At 38.4% G+C, this 26,598-nt stretch overlaps 1 protein-coding gene across 4 annotated transcripts in view; it reads right to left on the reverse strand.

Moving 5' to 3' along the window:
• DISP1 (dispatched RND transporter family member 1) overlaps positions 1-26,598 on the reverse strand; it is a gene marked incomplete at its 3' end in the record, with an annotated part of 215,449 nt that overhangs the window by 35,013 nt on the left and 153,838 nt on the right. For 3 of the 4 annotated variants that reach the window (XM_079698634.1, XM_079698636.1, XM_079698635.1), the window contains exon 2: positions 23,538-24,063. In XM_079698634.1, the coding sequence (XP_079554760.1) occupies positions 23,538-24,046 (509 nt within the window). In that variant the 5' untranslated portion in view covers positions 24,047-24,063. Of the gene's footprint in view, positions 1-23,537; positions 24,077-26,598 lie in introns of all 4 variants that reach the window. The other variant, XM_079698633.1, reaches the window with a different exon arrangement.

A 26,598-nucleotide genomic window follows, 5' to 3' on the forward strand; every position in this document is an offset into this window, starting at 1 on the left:
GGATTTCTAGGGTCCTTCCCAGGGATCTGGTTCAGTAGGTTTTGGAATAGAGCTTACACAGTCAGAGCTTGAACCACTGCTTTGGACAATTTGCCAGGAAAATGTGACTTCCAGACAAGAAACAATTAGAGAATAATACAAGAAAATAATTGGAACTTAAAGGTATAGTACAAAATATTAAGTGAATGGGGAACAGGGAGATAATATTGGAACAGAGTACTCCAAAGAGTAGCCCCTGAACTTGACGTAAGTAGAATCTGAACTAGGTCTTGAAGGACAGATAGATTTCAGACAGATAAACAGGAAGCAGAGGGAACGGAAACAAACACTGTGCCAAGACCTATGCCAGACACCTTCCCGTAGCAGCGTGAGCAATGTCAGTAGGACTTAGGAGGGAATAGTGCGGAGGGCAGCTTATTGGAGTAGGCGGGAAGCAAGCAATAGGAATAGGAAGCTGCTAAAGTTTCTTGAGCAAGAATGGATACGATGAAAACACTATTTTAGGATGAATGATCTGGTGGCAAGGTGCAGGAAACACTAAAGATAAGAAGATCAGGTTGTGAGCTAGTGTAGAGTTCTAGGTGTACAGTCCTGAGAGGAAAAGAAATGGCAAAGACTTTAAACTTCCTTTAATGATTCAGAGGACCTCTGAGAACCTTATACATACATATGTGAATCAAAATATGAGTATCTATTGTCATAAATATAGTATTATATAATAATATATGGTATTATTAACTGTATAATCAATATGTTATTAATTATATAATTATATATTTATTACATAATATTATAAAATATATTAATACAATTAATGTACTATATATAATTATATAATCAATAATATTAAAATAAATATATATATTACAAGAAAAATTATGGCGAAATTTTGGATAAACCAAGGTTTATATATTCTATGTATAACACACTTCCATACTCTCGGTTGTTTAATATGTATATATAATGATGTACTTTAAGTACAATTAGAAATGCCTAAAACTACATTTAACTTATCTCTATATAATGAATTAAAAATAGCTGCCATGTTTACTGAAATGAAGCTAGTGATACTTTGATGCAAAGGGGTTGTCCAGAGGTTAATCTGGAAGTTGAAGGCATAGTTTTACAAGTATATTTTGGGGGTTTACATTAAGCCTGATTCAACAAATGTATTTTATCTCTTTCATTAAGATAAGAAAGATACACAAATATTTCTCCACTTTCAAAATTTTATGGATCTTATCTGTAAAAAAGTAAAAATGTTTTGTATTTTCATTACAAAGTATACAAATTATACAACTAAGAGTTCGTATGTTAATTAAAACGTCGGTAAAAGGGCTTCCCTGGTGGCGCAGTGGTTGAGAATCCACCTGACAATGCAGGGGTCATGGGTTCAAGCCCTGGTCCGGGAAGATCCCACATGCTGCGGGGCAACTAAGCCCGTGCACCACAACTACTGAGCCTGCGCTCTACAGCCTGCACGCCACAACTACTGAGCTCACGTGGCACAACTACTGAAGCCTGCGCCCTAGAGCCCGTGCTCCACAACAAGAGAAGCCACCGCAGTGAGAAGCCTGAGCACCGCAACGAAGAGTAGCCCCCGCTCGCCACAACTAGAGAAAGCCCGCGTGCAGCAACAAAGACCCAACGCAGCCAAAAATAAATAAATAAATAAATAAATAAATAAATAAATAAAAAACCCACCTCAGTGAAGGTCTATTTGCATTCCTGAAAATAAGTTATCTATTTTATTAATAGGACAAGGCCTTCATCAATTAGACTAGAGATCAAAATTATAAACATAATCATAATTCACAAAACTGCCAATTATTTTCTCCAACATTGCTGGTCTTCAATTTTTAGTATAACATGTCTGCATTTTGTTCATTGTAAGAACTATTATTTGAGCTCCATGTTACAAGGTTATTAATCTTTTTAAAATTCATTTCCCACATATTTTGGCCCCCATCAAGTTATTCAGTATCATACAAGTTTGAGTTTGGAAGGTTAAAAGTCACACCTGCTACCAAAAAACTTTGGGGGGGTGGGGAAGTTAAAAAAATAATAAAAATCCACTGTATCAAAATGAATTCCAACAGTGTAACCAATATCTTGCAGCTGTTGTGATATCTTCATTTTACTGGCCATGAGGATAGATTATTCCCTCAACTTCTATAGAAATTATTTAGTTATGCTTTTAAGAACAACAACATATAGTGACATTGATTTTTCTTCCTTAACTCAATTTTCTCATATTTATCCTTTAACTAAAAAGTTAAATTTATATAACTCAATGGTCAGAAGCTTTAATAAAAAAGATCAAAGCAAAACTCTAATACAGTTTTTATAAAAATAATACTGACAGAAAAGGGTTTTCTTCTCAAAGTCTGAGGTTAAAAAAAAAAAATCAACTATGCTTAAAAGAATTAGACTGAGAATAAACAAGGATTTTCTGAAGAAGAATGAGGAAAACCCCAACATGGTGGGACCATGTGTTCTCAAGCTGTGGTGAGGTCCTCGTTACATTCTGGTGCTACAGCAACTAGGCTAAAACTTTAAGTTCACTGCATTCAATTCATAATGGCACAGATTCTGTCTGCAACCCCAAAACCTATCATACCAAACACCATGAAACCAAGCTGAGGAACTTATTCTAAGAATAATGTATTAAAAAGACCACAGTGAGAAGTAAGAAGACCTGCTATTAACTGGGGATTAATCTTGGGTTTTAACCTCTCTGGCTTCAACTTCCTCATCTGCAATATAAAGAGAGTTGAATTAAGTTATTTCTAAGGTCCTTTCCTGCTGTGAAATTCTACTGTATTCTCGTGTGGAATTTCAGAGAGTTCAAGTCATCACATAAGTATTTCAACACTCTGCCATGGCAAAAGCTGGGAAGCCAGGTCCCCCTCATCAAAATTCCATGTTGAAATACTTCATATGAATAATCAATAAACGCTTCCCCCCCCCATAAGGTAGGTAAGAACTAGTGTTTTAAAATGCTTTGAAAGAGAATGCTGGCTCGTTATACGAATAGCTAGAGAGACTGGCTTTCTAAATGGCTAGATAAGTGGTTTATGAAAAAAAGGGCTAAGTAGGAGGATGGGGCGGAGTTCCCCAGGCTAATGTTAGGTAAATATGAAGGTGGATGAACTGTGATGTAGTAACACATTTTTGGTAGTATGTATCAAAGGAGGAAAAAACGCTGTAGGAAATCATGCCAAGTTATCAAAGACGCTGGTGGGATAAGAAGTGGTGAGGAATCATCTAGTTCACCAACCTAGTGAGTTTTAGCACAAGAGAAAACATGAAGGAGTGCTCAAGTTAAAAGGGTTATTCTGAGGAGATGTATTTTCTGTTTTGATGTTAGTTTGGTTTTCTGATTATAAAACTAACATACAGTTTTCTTAAAGCTGGAAAAATGCAGAAAATTATGAAGAAAAAAATCAGCCATACTCTTACTACACCGATCTAACCTCTGTAATTCTTTTTTTTTGATCTACTTCCTTTCAGTATTTTTTCCTTTGTGCCTGAGTATACGCTGTAACTCTGCACACAATTAGGACCATGCTGGATGCATAAAGTGTTACCACTTCTGATTATGAGTTTTTCCCATGTAATTAAAAGCTTCTGAAAACATGATTTTTAGTAGCTGTATAATGTTCCATTATATTTCCCAAATTTATTTAATATATATTCATAAGTGTAATCACATTAATATATTACTTTATGTCTCTTTTGCTTATATATATATCTCTTTCCTCTTTACTTATAAGAGTATTAAAGCTCTGAAACATCAAAATTTTCCTAGTTTGTGATATGTTTTTTAACGTGATTTTTTGACATGCATTTTAAAATTTTCAATAGCTGGAATTTTCCTTTGTAATTTGATGACTACTTTTATAGTTAAAGAGATATCCTAGATCCAGATGTCAGTTTTTCCCAATTCCACTTACTAATAATCTAGGCCAGTAATAATCTATGACTTTGTGATGCTTCGATTATTATTTTCTGTGAGGCCTCACTTTAAGGGGAAAAGTAGAGTCCAAAAATTCATTTTGTATAAAATATATGGCATTTGATATTGTGAGAACAACGAGCTGATCGTGATGCACCTCTTCAGCTAAGAGACTGAATTTCCATGGTCCGGGGGAACCATCCAAATCCGTCCTAGTACACAGTTTGGCGCCATCTAGTAACAGTTGTTCACTTGGGTTTAATTATCAATGGGGACAAATGTGGATTTCGAGGTTGACTGCTCCTTCCAGGACGGCAATAGTGGTAACAGAAATCTCTCAGTTAGTCGGTGCCTATTTTGTTAGCCAGATTTGGGGAAACTGGGCTGAGAGAGTAACGGAAATATGGAGATCCACTTTCTGCCTCCCTACTTCCTAAAAGAGGGTTGCCTGTGATCAGAAGATAAGGTAAGTCTGGCCCTGTTTGAGAATGGGGGTTAGGTGGAAGTCGGGAGCCCACTGAGTTTTTGAGGAGTTTTACTTTATTAGAGTTTTAAACATGCTAGGGTCTGTTTCACCTGTCCTAGTGGATCCATTGATCCAATTCTTTTCATAGAATCACACTGTTTTAGTTACTCTGGAGTCAAGAGAGCCAAGTCCCAGGATGGAATATATTTAGGAAATCCTAATTCCCTTTAAAGAACTAACAGGTTTACAGTATTATTCTTGCATTTGTAACTTGAAAACAATTTCAGGTTTACAGTATTATTCTTGCATTTGTAACTTGAAAACAATATCAGTTAGTGAAAGATCAAAAGAGGTTATTAAATGGGCCCCCGACCAAATACAAGAACCTTAACTCTCCAATGACATGCACATGCTAAATTACAGTCTAGAACAAAGATTGTAAAGGAAATTTCAAAGTTTTTCAGCTCATTCAGAACAACTTCATAACAAGACAACTAACTGCATGAACCTCAAGGACAGTATTACAGCAAGTTTCCCATATGCTTTCCTTGTGAACAGACATTTCTTACAAAGTAAACTCACATTCAATTTTAAGTCAACTGAGCGCAGTAAGTTTTCCCAGAACCTGACTTATGTCAAAGGTTGAAGTATCTTGGAGGAAAAGGCTTACATATGTAGAATCCAAGGGCTCTGTCTTGTCATAAATGTTAAAAACACCCTTTCTTTTCCTTCTTCCTGGCCCTACATCTGGCTCTTCCATATGGAAAACTTAAATCTTTTTATAATCTTGGCTTACCTCTCTCATAAAATCTTTGGCAGAAGGATGGGAAAGATGCGGTACTACCTTCCCTAAGGAAGGCTGCCTAAGGACAGCCCTTTATTTTCTCAGCATTATTAAATCATTCATTTTGTCATCTCTTGTCCACCCTAGAAATTCCAGTTCACTAAGCACTTTTGAGCAGTAAAGAGTAAAAATACAATTTCTACTCTCAAGTACCAAAATAGGAAGATGAGAGGCTAACAGAAGATGCTAGTGGGAAAGCAAATAAGGCAAAATATGTGCGAGAATGTGATTATGTCACAGAATACTCTACTTTTCAGATTCCGAAATAAAAATGCAGCTCATATATGCAAAATAGATAACCAACAAGGACCTACTGTATGGCACAAGTAACTCTGCTCAATATTCTGTAATAACTTAAATAGAAAAAGAATTTTAAAAAGTATATATATGTATAACTCAATCACTTTGCTGTACACCTGAAACTAATACAACATTGTTAATTAAGTTTACTCCAATATAAAATAAAAATTAAAAAAAAATAAAAGCTCAAAAAATGTAGCTTAGGGGCTTCCCTGGTGGTGCAGTGGTTAAGAATCTGACTGCCGGGCTTCCCTGGTGGCGCAGTGGTTGAGAGTCCGCCTGCCGATGCAGGGGACACGGGTTCGTGCCCCGGTCCGGGAGGATCCCACATGCCGCGGAGTGGCTGGGCCCGTGAGCCATGGCCGCTGAGCCTGCGCGTCTGGAGCCTGTGCTCCGCAATGGGAGAGACCACAACAGTGAGAGGCCCGCGTACCGCAAAAAAAAAAAAAAAAAAAAAAAAAAAAGAATCTGATTGCCAATTCAGGGGACATGGGTTCGAGCCCTGGTCCGGGAAGATCCCACATGCCGAGGAGCAACTAAGCCCGTGCGCCACAGCTACTGAGCCTGCGCTCTAGAGCCTGCGAGTCACAACTACTGAGCCCGCGCGCCACAACTACTGAAGCCCACGTGCCTAGAGCCTGTGCTCCGCAACAAGAGAAGCCACCGCAATGAGAAGTCCGCGCACTGCAACAAAGAGTAGCCCCCGCTCGCTGCAACTAGAGAAAGCCTGTGCGCAGCAATGAAGACCCGATGCAGCCAAAAATAAATAAATTTATTTTTAAAAATGTAGCTTAAGTTTGCTAACTTCAAACCAAGGAAAAAAATACACACATAATTTAAACAGCAAGGTGGTAGCTCAGAGTGGAGCTTGGTTTACTAAGAAACTCTCCTGGGAGGAGGTGAGTATGCCAGCCCTTAAGCCTTCCTCCTGCCTGCAATCTCCCTCCCACCACACAATCAGGAATATAAAAATTAAGAGAACATTATCCCTGCCTTCCAAGTGTATACAGACTGGACAAGAAGGTGAAAGGTTATTTTAGAATTAAAGGGGAGAGATCCTTAAATCCCTTATGTCATTCTTTTAAACCATTCCTATTTCACCAACTCTTCAATAAGAGGCACAAAGTTTAAGTGTTCAGCTTGATGGGTTTTACATCCATGTAACCACCACTCAGATCAAGATATAGAACATTTCCCAGAAACCCCAAAGGCTCCCACGTGCCCCTTCTAATCAATAAACATAATCAGAAGTAACCAATATTCAGGCTTCTATCACCATAGATTAGTTTTGCCTAAAGGATCACCCTTTTTAAGACAGCCAAAGATAAAAGTTTAAGTACCTTAGATAGCTAAAATTCAGAATAGCTTAAGTTTAGGGACATAGATAAAAAGGAAGTCCCCCAGTAACATTTTAATTGGTAACTCCTAGTGAATCTTAATTGATCTTTTCTCTTGAAGTTTTAGAAATACCTGTCCAAGTGACTTATAAGGTAGAGATCTTAGATTACCTATAAAAGGCCTTTGATGAGCAACAGAACTTTGTTGATCTACAGTAAAACTAGTCCTGGTATTGTTCTCTGTCATTATGTTATTTTTGAACAGATTATTTTTTTAAAATCCATATTGTTCTGCTTCCTTAAATTTTAGTTTCTTCCAAAGTTCAAGATCTTTCCTGGGTCAACAATATCTAGTTACAGTACGTGGCTATGCTTACTTAGGGTCCAAGTGCTTCAGTTGAAGGATTACAAAGTGCTCTTCCTCTGATACTTTGTTTGGCAGGATATTTAAATAAAGATGTCCTACAGCCTATTGTGAATTACAGGGATTCCATCACCATGAGAACTACAGACAGGAAATGGGGCTCTGAAATTTTTAACAGTTGAGAAGGGTTAAGAAATAAACAATAAGCAAGGTATTATGGAAATGACAGTCATGTGAAGGGTGGAAAAGGAGGCTCCATCAACAGTGAGAGAGGGCAAAAATGGTCACAGCACATAGGAAAAGAAGGAAAGGCATAGGGTGATGAAAAGCATAGAGTCATGAAATGCAAAAAAGAAGACAGCTTATGAAGGGATGGTAAATGGGGATTACGTGCTCTTGGACTAAGGAGGAGAAGAAATGAGATGAGCTTCTCATAGAGGTCACTGACCCCAGTATCGCCAGGAACGGAGTGATGGTAAAAGTCAGACTGCAAGGTATTAAAAAGGAAAGAGGTCATACAAAGTAAAAGCATTAAGTGTACTGATATATTAAAAATAATAATAGTCAACATTTACAGAACTTCACTATGTGCCAAACACTGTCCTAAACACTTGACATGTATTAAACTATTTTTTAATTCTTAAAACAATCCTATGCGGTAGGTATAGATTTTATAGATAAGGAACTGAAGCACAGAGAGGTTAAATAAATTGCCCAAGCTCACACAGTGTTAGAGGCAGGATTCAAACCCAGGCAATCTACTGCAGAGCCCACCCTCTTCACCTCTATGCTACACTCCACCAAAGTTTCAGTTGTTTTCATAATACAGTAGTAGGTGATGCTGCCCATGGTTCAGGGGTTGAGAGAGTAAACTGTGCTTTGAGTAAACTAGAGACAGAGGCGTACGTGGAAAAAGCTGCTGGAGGAAGTACATTTAGGAGTTAGCAGTGAGGACTGAACTATGCCAGGCTGCATGAGGTCATAATAAGAAAGGTCTACAGGGCTTCCCGGGTGGCACAGTGGTTGAGAGTCTGCCTGCTAATTCAGGGGACACGGGTTCGAGCCCTGGTCTGGGAAGATCCCACATGCCGCGGAACGGCTGGGCCCGTGAGCCATGGCCGCTGAGCCTGCGCGTCTGGAGCCTGTGCTCCGCAACAACAGAGGCCGCGACAGTGAGAGGCCTGCGCACCGCGATAAAGAGCGGCCCCCGCTCGCCGCAACTGGAGAAAGCCCTCACGCAGAAACGAAGACCCAACACAGCAAATATAAATAGATAAATTAATAAACTCCTACCCCAAACATCTTAAAAAAAAAAAAAAGGTCTGTGATACCATTGTGACTGTGATCAAGAAAGAGGGGAGAGAAGCCCTAACACTTTAAAAAAAAAAAAAAAAAAAGGTCTACAGTTTCCGTCTTCTTACAGCGAGCACTGTTTGGTAGTCTTGGAGCCGGAGCAAAGGCACCCAAAACCCTGATGATGACAGCATGGAGTGTGACATTTAGATAGAGAGTTCAGTTTAGACAGAAAGGAAATGCTACATCTAAAATGTGGAAAATCTATTTCTTATTACTAGCATGTCCAAGAACCTACTTGTGTGTGTCCCCCGACTAGCGTTTAAGTACACTAGGGACATGGTACAAACAGATGGGAGAAATCAGGCAGGATTCTTCCTTGGGATCTGTGCAAGGAAGTGCTGTGAATATACCCTTTCTGTGATCTAAAAAGGACTTGGGCAGCCTGGGGCAAGTTATCTGAGCTTCTCATGATTATTTGTGTGATCTGTGATGAGTGTGATCTGTGATCAGTGGGATCTCAGCTCTGCGGTTTCAAGAATGAATCGGCACAAGTGCTTACTACATAGGTAGCACTCAGTAATTGTTTCTTGAACTACTGCTAAAATTTAAAAAATTTAGCAAAAAAAAAAAAAATTCATTCTCTTACATTTGAGCAGCACAGAGATGTGACTAAGAGGAAAGGCTTCACAATCAGACAGACCAGGGCTCAATTCCAGGCTCTACTGCTTATTATTAGCCATTTAATTAATCTTTTAAACACTATTTAATTTTTCCAAACCATAGTTTCTTCATCTACAAAATGGAAATGACAGTAATAGCTCTGAATTCCTTGGGCTGTTTTCAGGATTAAATCAGAGAGTGCATGTAAAATATAGTACAATGTCTGGTATATAGTAAGGGTTCAATAAAATCATTAATACTCTTATTATAAACTTGAGACCTTATGCCATTAAAGTCCATTTTCTTCACCAAATACAGGTACAATGCATGATCAAGTTCTACTTCACAATTTAGAAAAATTCTTTATACTCAGAGACTATTATTCATTATTTTGGAATATTTTGGAATATTTGTACTAATGATAAAACTTACTATTAAAGTTCTTAGAAAGGTTATTTTGTTATAAAATTACACAAAAGAGATACTCATGTGATAGCAGAATAAGAAATAATTTAAATATGATCTAAATTGCAGTGTTGATGGAGAACTAAATATTCTTAATTGCTTACATGACCAGATATAGTCAAGTACATTATTAACATAGAAATGCTTTATAGGTGATTATATTTCCATGCAAAGCCTATATCTGTGGGTGAAAGAGGAGATATACCTCTTCAAAATGTTCTTCATCTCTTCCCATTTTGAAATCTTGATGAAGATTTCATCAGTGGAACACGTATAATGTTCCATTTAAGTGTACTCTAAGTTTAAATTTTATAGACTTAATTCAGTGATGAACTGTTTTTCTTTTAAATCATGACTTTTAAACAGACTATCTGAGATTAGTTCCTTTAACTAAAGATAAATAAAATACTTAATTTCTAAACTATGTGATACTAAAATCATATTTAAACCCATGTTGAATTTACCTCTCAAGATATACCTAGACCCCGATTATGACCATTCCTACCTTCAATAATTAATGTCTACACATTAAATATAAAAATTTATGTTCTCTTTATAACTGACAGGAATATGTCAGTCTAAGGCAGAAAACTGCTGAAATGTCCATGGATTATGGGCAATCCTACTGCTGAATTTCTTTGCTGTCTCACATCTCGGTCTACTTTATCGCTTAAGCAACCAGTGGCTACTGATTAGCTAAGAAAAACTCACCTCCAATTTAGCTGTTATATAATTTACAGTTTTCCCCCTGGAGACATTAATACTGCAGAGATGTGATAAAAGACTGCTGTGAAGAATGATAAAAATGTACATTTTTCACAGATTTATAAACTCCCTCGCCAATTTCACCAAACTTTCTGGCAAAAGAAAAATACCTGACATTTAAGGACATCTATCCAATGGGAATGCTGAAAGGCAAAACTGCACACTCATCGGATATACTAAACGTTACATCAATTAGTGACAGAGCCTGGTAACCCATGAAGGCATTTCTGTGTGATGTTCCATAAGAAAAATGTGCTTTGTGCATAATGTACAATATTCCCTGTCTGTCCCACTCAGACTCAAAACTCTGTAAAGCTGAGGGCTTCCCTGGTGGCGCAGTGGTTGAGAGTCCGCCTGCCGATGCAGGGGACACGGGTTCGTGCCCCGGTCCGGGAAGATCCCACGTGCCGCAGAGCGGCTGGGCCCGTGAGCCATGGCCGCTGAGCCTGCGTGTCCGGAGCCTGTGCTCTGCAATAGGAGAGGCCACAACAGTGAGAGGCCCGCGTAACGCAAAAAAAAAAAAAAAAAAAAATACTCTGTAAAGCTGGAACAAATCAGGCTTTCATGTAACAGCTTGAGTTCCAATTTAAGTTAATAAGAAATTATTCTCTTATTAGTAGAGCCTGGCCCTAAGAAGCAAGCCAGAAATTATGTTATATTTTTCCCCTAGTTATTGCAGTAAACAAGAAAAGAACTGTGTTATACAAAATTGGGTGAGAACAGGGAGGGGTGTAATTTCCTCTTATATAATTAAATAATTATTTCTTCTTAAGAAGATAGAGTTCCAGGCCTAGCAGATCAGTAGTCAAAGGGCAGCTATTCTGCTGTTCACTAAACGGTGAGGGAAGTAAGGCATGGGAAATTCATTTTCAAATACATTTTGCCTCTGCCACTTATAAGGGGGAGGAAGAAGCCGTACCGGAGGTCAGAATTTCACATGGTTCTGGTTCTGTGCAATGCACACTCCAAAAGAGGAATCTAAGAATGACTTTTTCTTTTTTTTTTAGAGAAACAGTTTAAAGCAATTAGCATTCTGAAAAGGACAACTGGTTAATTAAAAATATTTTTAAATGACTGAAAAGTAGCTTTGCTTGAAAGAAACCATTCTTCCTCAGCCCATGGAGTTAAATTTGCATAGTTAAGCTGGAGGTTATAAGCTAAACAGCCCCATGTGTTACATTTTAAAGTTACACTAAATTATAAAGCACTTGCCCTTAAACTCAAACCTTTCCATGCCAGACTGTTGCTGTGAGCCCCACACAAAACATGCTAAATGAGAGTGTAATATATACTTTTCTTAATAAGATGTGAATAATCATCACTAATGGGAGATCCAAGGAAAGCTCATAAGAAAGCCAGAAAAATCTTATTAAACTTAACTTAAAAGGCTGGAATGAATGCTGGAATGAAGTTTAAAATCCTCAAGCCAAAATACTCACCAGATACTAATGCTGCTCACTTAGAATTTTAAGCTTTGGGAGACGGAGGTCAGGGGTAAGGAGGTTAAAAAAAATTAATACAATTTGGAGCTCAATGTAGGGTTTAATTCTGCATTAGATTGAGACCTTTTAACAATCAAATCATACATTTAAATAAATCTCTCCTGGTGATTGCTTTACAATGAAGTAGTTTTAGTTTCTGGTAGCCAATAAGGTAGGTCAATGGCTGACAGCTAAAAAACAAAGTTTCAGAATAATACCTAGAAAACAAAGACCCAGAATATTTAGTGTTGGCCAGGACCAAAAAAATTATCTTAGTTCTCGATTATATATAAGTGGAAACGAAGATACAATCATTAATCAGGTTTCTGTTTAAACTTCTAAAGTGTAGGGGGAAAAAGTCTGATACAGTAATCTTACTCACTGATATCTGTCACCTCGTTCCTCACCAGGGCTAGAAGATTCCTCCCCCTGAACTACCTTTCCTTCCCCCACAAAACACACTCCATCCCTTTAAAGGGACCTTCACTGTCAGGTCAAGGAGCTTGGGGAAACCATGGAAGATTTCTGAGCAGAGGAGTGACATAATGAAAGCAGTGTTTTAGGAAGGGGGAGGTGGGCAGGCCCAAGTGACCACAGATGCACAAAGAGGGTCTGAAGGAATGAATGTATTAACTGTCCATCCTTGTTTCTTACTAGACACACAAAATAGTGTTTAGAAAGAGTAAACTGCTCACATTCCTGTAGAAATCATCATGCTTGAATCTCAAGCTATTTGATAACTATCAGAGCCCTCCCTGTACCATTCAAATGGGGAGAAGTAATTAATTTACCTAAACCAACAACTCAGCAAATTCATATAGAATATGGCATCAAATCTGGCCCTGAACCCTCTCGTTTTATTCTAAGTCATAAAATACATATGGACAAAGAAAAACCCCAACTCTTATTTAGGAATTTATGTTTCATCCACCAGTTCCATAATCTGCTGACTGCTTATAAAATCTCTTATACTAGATTTGCAAATATCCTAGAGGTGGCCAGAGCTGAGCAAACAGAAAGGTTATTCTGGGCTGACTCTCCCCAGTGCACAGAGTCTCATGGCCCCTCCCTGTCTTCCTCAAAAGGGCTCCAGAATCATTTATGAAAGTAGTTTAGGAGCTGCGGGAGTGAACAGGGTCTTTACCTTTCCTTTCTTACGTCTTCATGAATGAGGCTGTAATTTTTTTTTAAAGTTAGAAACCAAGGCATTGCGGGGCGGGGGGCGGGTGGTGATTTAAAGGACAGGAGGAGCTATCCCTGCAAACAGACTCAAACAACAATTAATAAAACAGGGTTTTTAAGGGAACAAAGCCTTTTAAACCTTCTCCCACTGTTTGGGAAATATCTTACTCCAGGAGACCAATGTGCCTGATTTTCACTATCAAGACATCACAAAATTGAGTTCTGCATAAAAAGGACTTGACTGATGTTCAATTATTTATTCATTTCATTCAACAATTTCTGAGTGTTTACTAAATGCCAGGCACCTTGGTAGGCCCTGGAGATACACAAAAAGCAGTACAAAAGAAATGGTTCAACAAACAAGCCTAGGGAAATATCAATGAATCAAAGGTATTAGAACTATGTAACTACTGCATATAAAGTACTTAGATACTTAATAAGTGCTTTTTATGATGATTCCACAACATTTGGAATCCACTGTTTTGGGGGAGCAGTCTTCTTTGACTAACTATAGCATATTGTTCTCCAAAGGTCGAATGAGATGAACCCAATAGGCACAATGCCCTGGGCCGCCTCCTCTGAGCTCTTCTCCAGACAAAGGACACTGCCTGCCAGTCTGCCTCACACTTGCTCCCATGCCCATGTGCTGCCGGCCTCCCTTCCCATATTTTAGGCAGTTGGTCTCCTGTCTGTTTTTGAAAGACCCATTTCATCTCCCATGGCGCTTTCTCTAAGCTGTCCTATGACTCCATCTCCCTCTTTGGGACTCACATAACTCTCTAAACTCTGATTTTGGTTCTCAGAGACTGTGGTTATTTTTGCCCCAATCATCTCTCTCCTATTAGACAATAAATGGCTTGATGGCAGGGACCAATCTGACTTTGTGAGGTTTTTAAAAAATTTAAGCTTTGTCAATTTTTCACATAAAAAAAGATGTCCTGAGAATTGGGGAGGAGGAGTGATAATCATTCATTCAACAAATATTTGAGTTCCAGTGATGCCCCAGGCACTAAACTCCAAAATACCAAGCAGTTGACTCTCTGGTTTGTGTGTTTTTTTTTTAAAAGACATAATTTTGTGGAATCAATTTTGCTCAAAAGAACACAACATAGTACAGCAATGAAAATTCTCCTATAAATGTTAAGTTCTATAAAGTCTTTTAAATTACACCTAACAATCCACTTAAGTTTGGAAAGAAGACGCAGTAGTACAATTGGTTTTTTTCCTGGAGTCAGGGATGTAACTGATCCATAACAATGTCTTTTATGTTTTACTGTTTGCTAAATATTTTACCTTTTTAAACTTTTTTTAACCGAAAAGAAAAACTTGAAGCATTCCTTTTTTTCTTTACTCTCTAGAACCTGCTAAACAAGTAGGAGTACTATAGAAAGGGGGTAAAGAATATATTTGCTTCATTCCAAAATGTTATATTAATTTCAAGAAATAAAGAGGGTATTGTTTCCTGACATTTATTATTAAAGAAAGAGATGACCAAGGCTCATAGTCTGAAATGTATTACAGACTGTGCAATGCATTCCATGAGGCATAGCACACTCTAAAATTCATTTATAGTATAAAGAAGTCTCTAAAAGAAGTCCCACTAATAAAATAGGCCTTCACTCAATCTGACTGCCAAACTGACTTACTTTGGCAAGCAAGCTTGGAACATTTTAAATTTTACAAACATTATCCTGTTTTAAAAAAGTTAATTTTGACTACTTTAAGGAATGTAAAAATACACCTTGGTTTCAGTGAAATCAAGATTAAATCTCACCAGACTTCTAAAGTTAACTGTCATAATCAGATGTTACAATTAGTATAAAGTATAAAGGCTCTGAGTCTTTGGGGCTGTGGAGGCCCATTTATTCTCAACAACCCCCCTTTTCCTCTTCTAGAAGGCAAATTAGTGACCATCTTTCCCACTTGCTCTTTCCTGTAGGTCGATGGGGTAAAAAGTACGCAATTTATAAATAAGAATGAAAAGCAATACGTCGTGTATTCATTTAAATCAGGATTCAGTAACAGCTTGATTCCTGCCACAATACTAACAGAATTAAGTGCACACAGCAAAGGACAACAACCACAACAAAACTTTAAGAGAAGAAAATGGAAGGAACAAATGTAGAAGAAGAAGAGAAAGGAGACTAATAATTTGGTTCTAGGCACTATGCTATGTGAAAAAAATAACCACTGTTATTCCATTTTTACAGAGACAGATTTACCCAAGATCACAAAGCTGTTCAGTGGCAGAGCCAGGATTCATTGAAACACAGGGATTCCCTTCTAAAGCCCATGCTCTTCCCACCTCATGCTGGGTAGTGAGGAAAGGAGGAAGGACTGAGGAAAGAAAAGCAATTAGCAATTACTTCTAGAGGCTAGCTGTACTTATTTATCTACCTTTCAGAAAAAATTTGTTTTGACATTTGTACTTTAGATCTACTTACAAAAAGCTCAGGCCATAAATCAACTATACTTCAATAAAAAACAAACACAAAACCCAAAAAGCCCAGGCAACTAAAAATTCAACTTTCGCCTTTGGCTTGATCTGCAGAAGTTTTTGTAAGATGTAACTGTGGCTTCTAGAAGATGTCGAAGGATATTGCCTACTGGCTACGATTTTTTATAATATGGGGCTTTAGTCTTTCAGATTTTTGAAGAAAAGGGATTTTATCTTTTGTCATTTCTTAATGTTATATTTCAAACAAAATACAAGCAATCATACTCCAATTCATTAGAGTTATGCTGACCAAAAAGGGTATTTACTGCCAAATACTGCTGTTACTCTACATCATACGTGCTCCATTTGCTGCCACAGAGGTTAAAAAGGGATCTCAGTTGCTTTAACAGAGGCAAGAAAGATAGTCCTGTCCAATAAAAGTTTCTGCAATGATGGAAATGTTCTGTATCTGTGCTGTCCAATATGGTAGCCACTCGTCACATCTGGCTATTGAGCACTTGAAATGTGCCTAGCATGACAGAAGAACTGAATTTTTAATCTTATTGGACCCTCCTGAACATCACAGGTCTAAAGAAAGCAGTTTAACCATTCCTTCCTGCCAAAGACACCTGCCAAGTAGTCCTGGCCAGGTTACTATTTATGGCAATTGTATATAAAGACAAATGATTATTTAGCTATTAGTAACCTTCCAATGGTAAGAGAGGAAAAGCAGAGAAAATGAATTTAGAAAACGATACATAGTCTGGTTCTTCTTTTTGGCCTATGCTCCTGCAAAAGCTCTGATATTTAACTTTTGTACTCCAAAGAATACAGCAGTCAATATTTGTAGATAAAAGAAGGCTATCTATCTGAGGTCAGCCCATGCTGAAATCTAAGTATCTTACCCTGTCCACATTACCTCTACATCTTTGAAATTGGGGACCATGCTTGCAGTTTTTACCTCTGTCTCCAGCACTTAACACTTACTAAGTATTCATTAAATTCTTGCTAAATAAGTGAGCAACCTTGAATTTCTCCATTCATTGCTCCAACATCTTAGAAGAGCCATTTGAGTTGAGTCTGGCGTTTTGGGCAAATCAGAGACTCTGGGATCGGTGTTAATGCCAAGGTTCACGCTACATGGCTGATGAAGTGTTCAGAGTGATTTTTGGTTCAAATTTCCTAACTAACTAAAATAACACAACTGCCAGGGCTCAGGGAAGCGAGTAGGGTGGAGCATTGCAGACCAGGTGTAGCAAAGTAAGACCCTTTGGAAAATGATGCTCAGGTCTATAATTTACCCCTGGACGTTATGATACAACATATACAGAAGAAGTAGATTTCAAGTGGTAGATTCTATCTCTTTTAACATAATACAAGAATTCTCATTTCTTACTTTTTAGGAAAAAGAGTTCCCTTCATAGAAAGTAACTAGTGTCCTAAGGGGAAACAAAAAGAAAACCTCTGAGAAAAGTGAGTGTGAAATTGGAAAACTAGTAAAGAACCCGAGGAGAAAGGAAATATAGGTTACAAAAATTATATAGTCACAATGTATGGGGAGGCAGGGACCATGTTTATTTAAGCTTTCAGGGGCTGAGCTAATGCTAGAGTTCCATGGTCCCCTCTGTGCCAAGCCTTCTTAACTCAGTATAGCTCGAATTCCTCCAGGGTGCCATGGGGAACATTCAACGTAACTATCTGTCTACAAAATCACCCTCAGAGAAATAAAAATGCATTTGGCAGGTACCCAAAACTACCACAGGTTCCCTACCATGATAATGAGTCTATGGCCATTGCCAAGTATCATTTATGGAGTCCCCTATTACAATCAAGAACATTTTTTGCAACACCAAATTAAAACATAAGTACAGTTTGGATTAGAAATCTTGTATGCTATTTTTGGATGCAGAACTCCTTATTAATTGTGTCGTAATACCATTACCCTTTCACTTTAATATGGCAGTAAGAAGGTTTCCAAATGAATCATTCAAAACTTTGCTTCAACCAGCACACGTGGAACGTGACTGGTTCCTGAGAAGCATTTTCCAGATCTTTGTAGGATAAAGAGCAAATCATTACCATTCAGCCTGTTAGATAACTTGACTGTATTCAGGATGTAAAATTAGGGAAAGCTGTCTCTCCTGACCATCCAAATGACCCCTTCACTCTGGCCATCCTCTTCTCTTTACACTTCCTTAAGTAGACTTGTATTTTTGTACGCTTTCCCCTTCCAACTTCCCCCCACCTTCTACGTTCTGCGTCCTGCAGGCCGTCCCTTTATCATGTCCTGGTCAGTCTTCAAGGGTCACTCAAATTCTCTCTTCTCACTTAGCCTGCCCCTAACCTTACTAATCTTCAGGGATCCTTGTCACCTCCGAACTCCTGAGTGCTTTATTGTTTCTATTGCAAAAGGAACTTCTCTTCATTATTATCATACTTATTTTATTCTTTAACTCCCCTGGTGACTGTGATCATCAGCTAGGTTTAGGACTTACAAGTATGGGCTCTGTCTCATGGTAGGGAGAGACTACTTTCTGCCATTTTTAATTCCTTGGTGTTCTCAATTAGTCACATTAATGAACAGCTGAGTGATGGGTATAAGGATAGGAATCTACAAATGAAAAAGCCAGAAGCTTTAAAATGAGATCTATTTGAACTACTTAATATTTGGTGATAAATGGAATCAAAAAGAATATCCTAAATGTGATCCTTGCAATGATCTTAATTTAATCAACCAGAAGCTTAACAGAGAGTTTTAAAAAGCAAAAGACATATACAAGTGGTTGATTATAATGAATCTTTTAGATAGATTTATTACAGCTTAAAGAGTCAAGAAGGGATGAAACAGAACTTACTGTAGTACAGAAGGTGGGCAAAAGGGAAATGGGAATATGAGTGACGGAAAGGAGGCAGCAAAGGACCTGGGATAAAATTATATTTTCTATTTGATTGACTCTTTAAAACATTCTCTATGGTTTAAGTACTTTACAAACAAACAACAACTTTAAAAATAAAACAAAATACCAACCAGGTGGGCGCATTTGTGGTGTAGCTGCAAAGAGCAATAGCAATTGAAAGTGCCTAGGATCTTCCATCTGTACACAGTTTTACTCCAAGGCCATCAACCTTTAAGATACTTTTTAAGTGATGTGAATACTCTATACTTCTTTCAAGTCATGAATACATCTTAAACATTAATTGAATAATACTTCATTAAGTATTTGAGATGATTAATTTTTTTAAAAAGCAACATGCAAGAAATCACAAAAGGAAAATAGATTTAGAGAGTTAACATTCCTGATAGAGATCAGCCTCTAGAACCTTTGTTCTAAGTTTCCTAAAAGCGTTGGGTAGAATAACTAATAAAAGGCAGCAAAGTATCACATGACATCCTCATTTACAGAATGGCTCAGCGAGGACATCCCGCATCACCTATCCCAAACTGCCCTGCTCTCCCTTACACAGTAGCTATAACCATGTCCACATTTGCTTCGGTGGGTATATTACTGGTTTGGGAAAGACAGACACAGCACCTGGCTTAGTTCCTTGCCCAAGGCACAATTCTGCAAATAAATACATGCTGGGCTGAACCTAAAAGCTGCAGTTTTCATCCTAGGATAATCTCCAACAGTATTGTTACCCTCAATGTAATTGTTACATATTACTCAGCATCCTCATTCTTTCAAGAAAGCTCAAAGGATCACACTCTTCCACTGCTACTGCCCCACGCTCCATCCCCAGAAGCTCTGCTTGCTTGGAGTTCTTCTCCTGTCCTCTCCATTTTAGTGATCAGCATGACCATCTACCCATCTAGTTGCTCAAGCCAGGAAACTGAAAATCAGTTGTGATTCTTCTTCCCTTCCTCCCCCATATCCAATTGTTCACCAGATCTAGTAGATTCTACCTCATAAATCTCTCTAGCTGAAATTACTTCTAAATCCTGGATCAAGTCACCACCAGCTCTCACCTGAAGTACTATAACAAGCCTTCTAACGGTCTTCCTCCCTACAAGAGTCCTGACCCAGTTCAATCTACTCTCCACCATGCAGTTTATGGACCTCTCTAAAATGTGAATCTGATAGTGTTTCTTTTCTGCTCAAAAATCTGTAATGCCACACCCATTAGGATGGCTATTATAAAACAATTAAAAAAAAAAAGCCAAACAGAAAAGAACAGGTGTCAGCAAGGATGTGCACAGTAGCTGTGGAAACTGTCTGGTGGTTCCTCGAGAAGTTAAACATAGAATTACCATATGATCCAGTAATTGCACTTCTGGGTATATAACCAAAAGAAGTGAAAGCAGGAACTCAAACAGATATTGTATACACATGTTCATAGCAACATTATTCACGATAGCCAAAAGGTGGAGCAATCCAAGTGTCCATAAATGGATAAACATAGTGTGGTATATACATACAATGGGATATTATTCAGCCTTACAAAGGAAGAAATTTTTGAAACATGCTAAGACTTGGATAAGCCTTGAAGACAGTATGCTAAGTGCAATCAGACAGTCATAAAAGAACAAATACTGTCTGATTCCACTTATATGAGGTACCTAGAATAGCCAAATTCATGGAGATAGAAAATAGAACGGTGCTTGACAGGGGCTGGGGGAGGGCAGAATGGGAAATTATTGTTTAATGGGTATGGGGTTTCAGTTTGGGAAGATGAAGAATGTTCTGGAGAAAGAATGGTGGGGATGGTTGCACAACAATGTGAATGTACTTAATGCTACTGAATTGTACACATACAAATGGTTCAAATGATAAATTTTATGTTCTATACATTTTTTCATAATGAAAAAGTCGTGCACACACAAAAATCTATACTGCCTCTCCACTGGCCTCAGGATAAAGTCCTGAGATCTCCTAATGTGATTCACAATGCCCCTCAGGATTTAATCCCAATATACCTCTCCCCTTGCTAGTACTCTTTGTTCCTTCAGGGCCTAGTCATACTCAGCTATGCTGGAACTGTGCTCACACTACTTTTTTTTTTTTTTTTGTGGTACGCGGGCCTCTCACTGTTGTGGCCTCTCCCGTTGCGGAGCATGGGCTCCGGATGTGCAGGCTCAGCGGCCATGGATCACGGGCCCAGCCGCTCTGCTGCATGTGGGATCTTCCCGGACCAGGGCATGAACCCGTGTCCCCTGCATCGGCAGGCAGACTCTCAACCACTGCACCACCAGGGAAGCCCCTCACACTACTTTATAAATCTTTATACAAACTATTCCCACTGTCTACAAGACAACCTCTTCTTCATTTGTAATGTTTTTCATTTTCATCCCTGTACGTCCCTTCTTCGTATCTCTTATCACAATATTGTAGCTGCCTGTTTGCTTTTCTGTCTCCCTTCCTACTAGCTTACAGCTCTAGGAAGGAAAAAATAAAGTCTCATCTCATTTAGAACTACATCTTTGGTGCCTGGCACATACAAATATTCAGTAAGTATTGTTGATTATGTAAATTCATAAATGTAGCAGATAGGGAAGTGTTTCTGGAAGCACACATTTTACAATAAAGTATGTAACACACAACTGGACACATACCATTCCTTCGCAGGCATCTTTAAAAAGATTCTACGTCTGTTGCAGTTTATCAAAAGGCTCAAATTCTTGAGATAAAATTCTAATATGAAAGATTTCTCACATTAAATTCCAGTTTCCTCTACAACCGTTCCGATGGACAAATACGGCACTTTTTATCAGTTTGTTTTTTGATGCCATTCTATTTAAAGTTGTATGTATACAGGACACTCATTCCTTTAAAATTAGGTCATTCAGAAATGCTAAGCCAAAGTCCTGAAAATACTGACAATGCCTATCATATTGAAACAACTGGTTACTTATCCGTTGTTTTACTACTTTGTGAAGTTTTTTAAAGGAGGGATCAGCTTCAAAATGTAGAATTCTCTATCTCATCTCACATCCTGCAACCATATAATTTATGATTCTGAAATATCAATATTTATGACCATATAATTTCAAAACTAACCACATACACTGTTTCATTCCAAGTGGAAAGAGTCTAAAACTGGACATGTAGCACAATGCTGTCAGGACCAATCTTCTAAGAAATGGCTTTGGTGAGTGTTTTTATTATAGTTCTATAAACTAAAAGACTCTCACATCTAATATGGAAAAATGTATTCAGAAACTGTAGAAACACGCTAGAGAAGACTCCCCCTGCCCCCCACCCCTTGTCATTTCCCCCATCTTTCTCTTCCTCTCTTTTCAAAAGAGTGAAACCAGATCATCTCAGCAGCATCTAAAATCTGATGAAGGTGAAAAGTATTTATTACTTAATCCCCGTCTGGATGTGACTTTTTAAAAACTTGATATATAATTGCCATATAACATTACATTAGTTTCACGTGTACAATGTAATGATTCTATATTTGTATATATTGCAAAATGATCACCACGATGTCTCGTTAACATCCATTACCATACACATTTACAAAATTGTTTTTTCTTGTGATGAGAACTTTTAAGATCTACTCTCTTAGCAACTTTCAGCTATACAATACAGTATTATTAGCTATGGTCACCATGCTGTATATTACATCCTCATGACTTATTTATTTTAGAACTGGAAGTCTGTACTCACTCTTTAATTAAAAGTGAATATGCTATATGAGTACAATGGATTACTACTCAGCAATAAAAAGGGAAACTAATACACATAGCAATTAGACAGTCTCAAAAATGTTATGAGTCAAAACTGCCAGACACAAACGAGTACCTACTGTATGATTCCATTCATATGTAGTTTCAGAGCAAACAAAATAATTTATGGTAACAGAACTCAGAACAGTGCTTCTGGTGAAGAGAGAAGGAATGACTAAGAAGTGGCCTAAAAGAACTTCCTGGGGTGACAGAAATGTTCTACATCCGACCGAGGTGTGCATTATACTAGTGTATACGTTTGTCAAAACTGATCAAACTATACACTTGAATATGTGCATTTCCCTGTATATAAATTATAGCCTAATATTAAATGAGAAGGCTGTCTTCTAGCTCTTTTTAGACTTTTTATTACCAAAAAATGTGAAATAATTCTTGGTCTCTATAAAGTACTCAGTATTTTAAAAAATATATTACCATTGCTCACTTGCAGTACATTTGATTTAACTTACCCACGGAAAAAATAGCTGGAAAGCACATATCAGAGAAACTATGGCCTGAAATGGGAAGGAGAACTGGCAATGATAGAGATTTTTCTAGTACTTTTCAATCTACCAGATCTGAAAACGTTTTACAAAAAATATTTTTTAAAGCCCTATGCTACACATTTATAGGTTTCATCTGCTAAAAGGAATTGTTGCCTTCATACGATCTCAACATATTACACAGTCACCCAAACCACATGAATAGAAACTGTGAGTACACCCATAAGGAAGCAACTGGTTTTGTACTTCCTTTTTGTAAATGTTGATCACTATCAATAATAGCAAATGTAAGACTCCAGTTTAGGCAGCCTCATCACACATATATCTATCCCCCATGTTTAATAATAGAAATTACTAACAATAAAACCTTTTACTGCACTTTATAATTCAAGGCCTAGCAGGGACATCTAACCAGCTCACAGAAGGAGAGAATGGAAGGAAGGGTTTAATTGACTAAGAAGTTAATGGATAAAACAGATATAATATTACTTCATTTGCATTTTAGTAGGCTTCACACAATCCAAAAAACATGCATTTTGTTTTGTTTTGGTTTTTGGGTTTTTTTGGCCACACCACGTGGCTTTTGGGATCCTAGCTCCCCGACCAGGGATTGAACCTGGGCCCTCGGCACTGAAAGTGTGGAGTCCTAAACGCTGGACCACCAGGGAATTCCTGAAATATGCGCTTTTACTGGTTTCCTTTCCCTGATACATTTTTCTCTCCTCCTTTTGGAGACATCAACACAAACAACCACATTCATGTGGAAGTAGTTGAATGAGACAGTTCAGCAAAACTTCTGGACCACTCACCTTATGTTGGCTATATGCTGCGGCACAGGCTGATGCTGAAAATGGTCAGGCCACGGATGATGCAGGCAGAAGGATGGAGAGGGCTGAAGACAGCACGTTGTCTGATAAACAGGTGAATGGTTTGGACAGAGAGATGCAGAATACTCTAAGTGTGGCTGCATGCAACACGAGGCCAAAGCAGGAGGTGCTGCAGGGCCAGCCTCGGGATGGCACTCTTGGTGACTGTCATGGGTAGTCAAAGGGTGATGGTATGGGCAAGGATGGCAGCACTGGGGTAAGATTGGAGGCGTTCTTTGGTTGTCTAAAGGCAGAAAGGATGGTTTAACTGTGCCATTAACTTGCAGGCATCCATTTGGACTCACTTTTGTTCTGGGCGCTTCTTTGGGGGTGAGTTGCTGGGCTGCAGGGTCTCCATCACAGGGGGTGAGGGGACTAGGGCTGGTAGCACTGGTTGCGATGCTGCCATTGCTCAGAATCACAAATTCGTTGTTTCCGTTGTTCATAGCCATGCTCCAATTTCTTGATCCTAAGAAAGAAAATGATATAAAGTCATCCAGTTACAGTCAGGCAGGCGATCGTGTAAAAAAGATAGGCAAACTATTTTAAAACAGCTCTTTGAAAACAAGGGTTCTTGCAGGAGGTGTGAAAGCACTGGGGGAAGCCCAGCGCACCTGCAACAGAACCAGCCATGGGTTAGGCCTCCTCTTCTTTCCTCCCAGCTACACCATGCACCTTGAGAGCCCTCTCCTATCCTACTGACCACTTCCTCCCTGCCCCATCTCTATTTTCAGGGCCTGCCTTCTCTCCTCATCCTAGATGTGCAAGTATCAGTTAAGAATTAGAACATTTTAGGGCCTCCCTGGTGGCGCAGTGGTTGAGAGTCCGCCTGCCGATGCAGGGGACATGGGTTCGTGCCCCGGTCTGGGAAGATCCCACATGCCACGGAGTGGCTGGGCCCGTGAGCCATGGCCGCTGAGCCTGCGCGTCCGGAGCCTGTGCTCCGCAACGGGAGAGGCCACAACAGTGAGAGGCCCGCGTACCGCAAAAAAAAAAAAAAAAAAAAAAGAATTAGAACATTTTAGGATGGGGGTGGGAAGGGGGTAGCAGAGACAGAAGATACCAATATCATTCTTTAGCTTTTCAATAATATCATGCTTGGGGTGTTCCGATCTAGGAATAATGGGCAAAATGAAGGGCTCCTCTGAAGCAATTAGTTGTGTAGGTTCAGAGAATGTGGATAATCTTAAGAATGTCTTATGTCTTTGAAAAATGTCAAGAAAATATGATTTTTCCTCTAAGTTACTCAGGTCCTAGAATAAGAATAAACAAAAGAAAATAAAAACGAATTAGCTAAGCAAAGAACTGTGGCAACCAAGATATCAGATGCAAAAGTTTTATCCCCTAAACCAATGAATGTAATGCTAAAAAAATAATAAAACATGCCACATAAGTTGCCATGAACTTAATAATTTGTTTTCTATGCTATGTCCTACAGGTAGCAATGCTTGCACATAAGAAAAAGAATACTATGGCTGGGATTTGCTTCAAGTGAGATTTTTGTTATTAAGTTTTTCCCCTCCACCAAAGGGTCCAGGCCTTCAATGTAAAGGAAAAATTAGTGTTAAAATTACCAGTAATATTTTTCTGTCCAGTCAACAAACAAAGGCAAAAACAGACAGCCTTCTTCCTCTCCCCTTGCCTACTTATCACCCTCTGACCAACATACACACAAAATGTGGAAATGTGCAGTAAGAAAAATAGGTCATCACATGCTAGTGGTCTATTTAACCTACACGTGAAAGCCAACAAGAAAAAAAGAAAACCATTGTTTGCCTCACTAACCCTTCTGGCATGGCATTTTTCTGAGTGGACAAGACAGCTTCTGGAGAAATCTCTCTCCAGTCTCTCCCCACCTCTGTCAGACACACAGGTACTAGAAGAAATCGTCTCTTTTCAGTCTGAGTACATGTAATGACAAACCTGGGTCACCCATGAGGAAGATTCCTATGCATATTTTCACCCAATTTATAAACTGCTCAACAGGGGTATTTCTGAACAGGGAATGCCAGAAGGATGCATAACGTTTCAACCTGAACACTAATACCCAGAAGATACTCACTGTACTAGGATGCAAATTTAGCATTATTGACTTATTTTCCTTTCAGATAGAGCTCATCAAACACTCAAACACACACACACACACATACACACGTACTCATTCACCTATATAAACATCAACGCTGTAAGAAATGGAAGAATTAATGTAGACATTGAAAAATTTCTTCATAAATTATTTTAGTGGAAAAGACAAAGCATTTATAAATATCAAAACATACACGTAAATCAAGCAGATGTTACTTCTCTCATCAGCCTTACCGTCACTTTGGAAAGTAGTCTGCCAATCCTGACTTCCTTTTATAATGACCATTGAGAAGGACTTTTGCGGGGGCCAACCCACACAACATGCGGAATCTTAGTTCCCTGAGCAGGGATTGAATTCACAGCCACTGCAGTGGAATCACGAAGTCTTAACCACTGGACTGCCAGGGAAGCCCCTGAGAAGGATTTTGAATTGTAGTAAACACAGTTGTTCTCTTCTTCAGTAAATCACTCCTGGGTATAAGCACCTCCTATAAAACACTCAAATGATATCCCCAACACAAAGCATTGGTAGTTAAAAGTATTATCCAACTAGTGGGAAGATAAGGTAGATAAACTGGTAAGAGCCCTAAAGTGACCCAGGAGGCACAAACTCTAATCTTTTTGCCATCACTTTCTTAACGTGCCATCTCAGCAAGATCTGCTCCCTTAAGCTTCCTTTTACTGAAGGATATATTATCCTCCTTTTTGTTGTTAACAAAAGAAAAAGCTGTAGGCAAATGTTCTGAAAACAAGAAAACATATTAATCAAAGGCCATCTAAAAAGGCACTAGAGTTTTTAAAAAGTTAACTGAAATTTAAGATGTTTATTTGCATGGTTAAGTGAAAGATAGTCTAGAAAATGTAAGAAGCAATTGCTTGATGAGATAAATTGTCATTTCTTGGAATTAGAAACTCTCAT

This window comes from Hyperoodon ampullatus (genome assembly GCF_949752795.1).
Source record: "Hyperoodon ampullatus genome assembly, chromosome: 2".
In the NCBI taxonomy this organism is placed as follows: Eukaryota; Metazoa; Chordata; class Mammalia; order Artiodactyla; family Ziphiidae; genus Hyperoodon; species Hyperoodon ampullatus.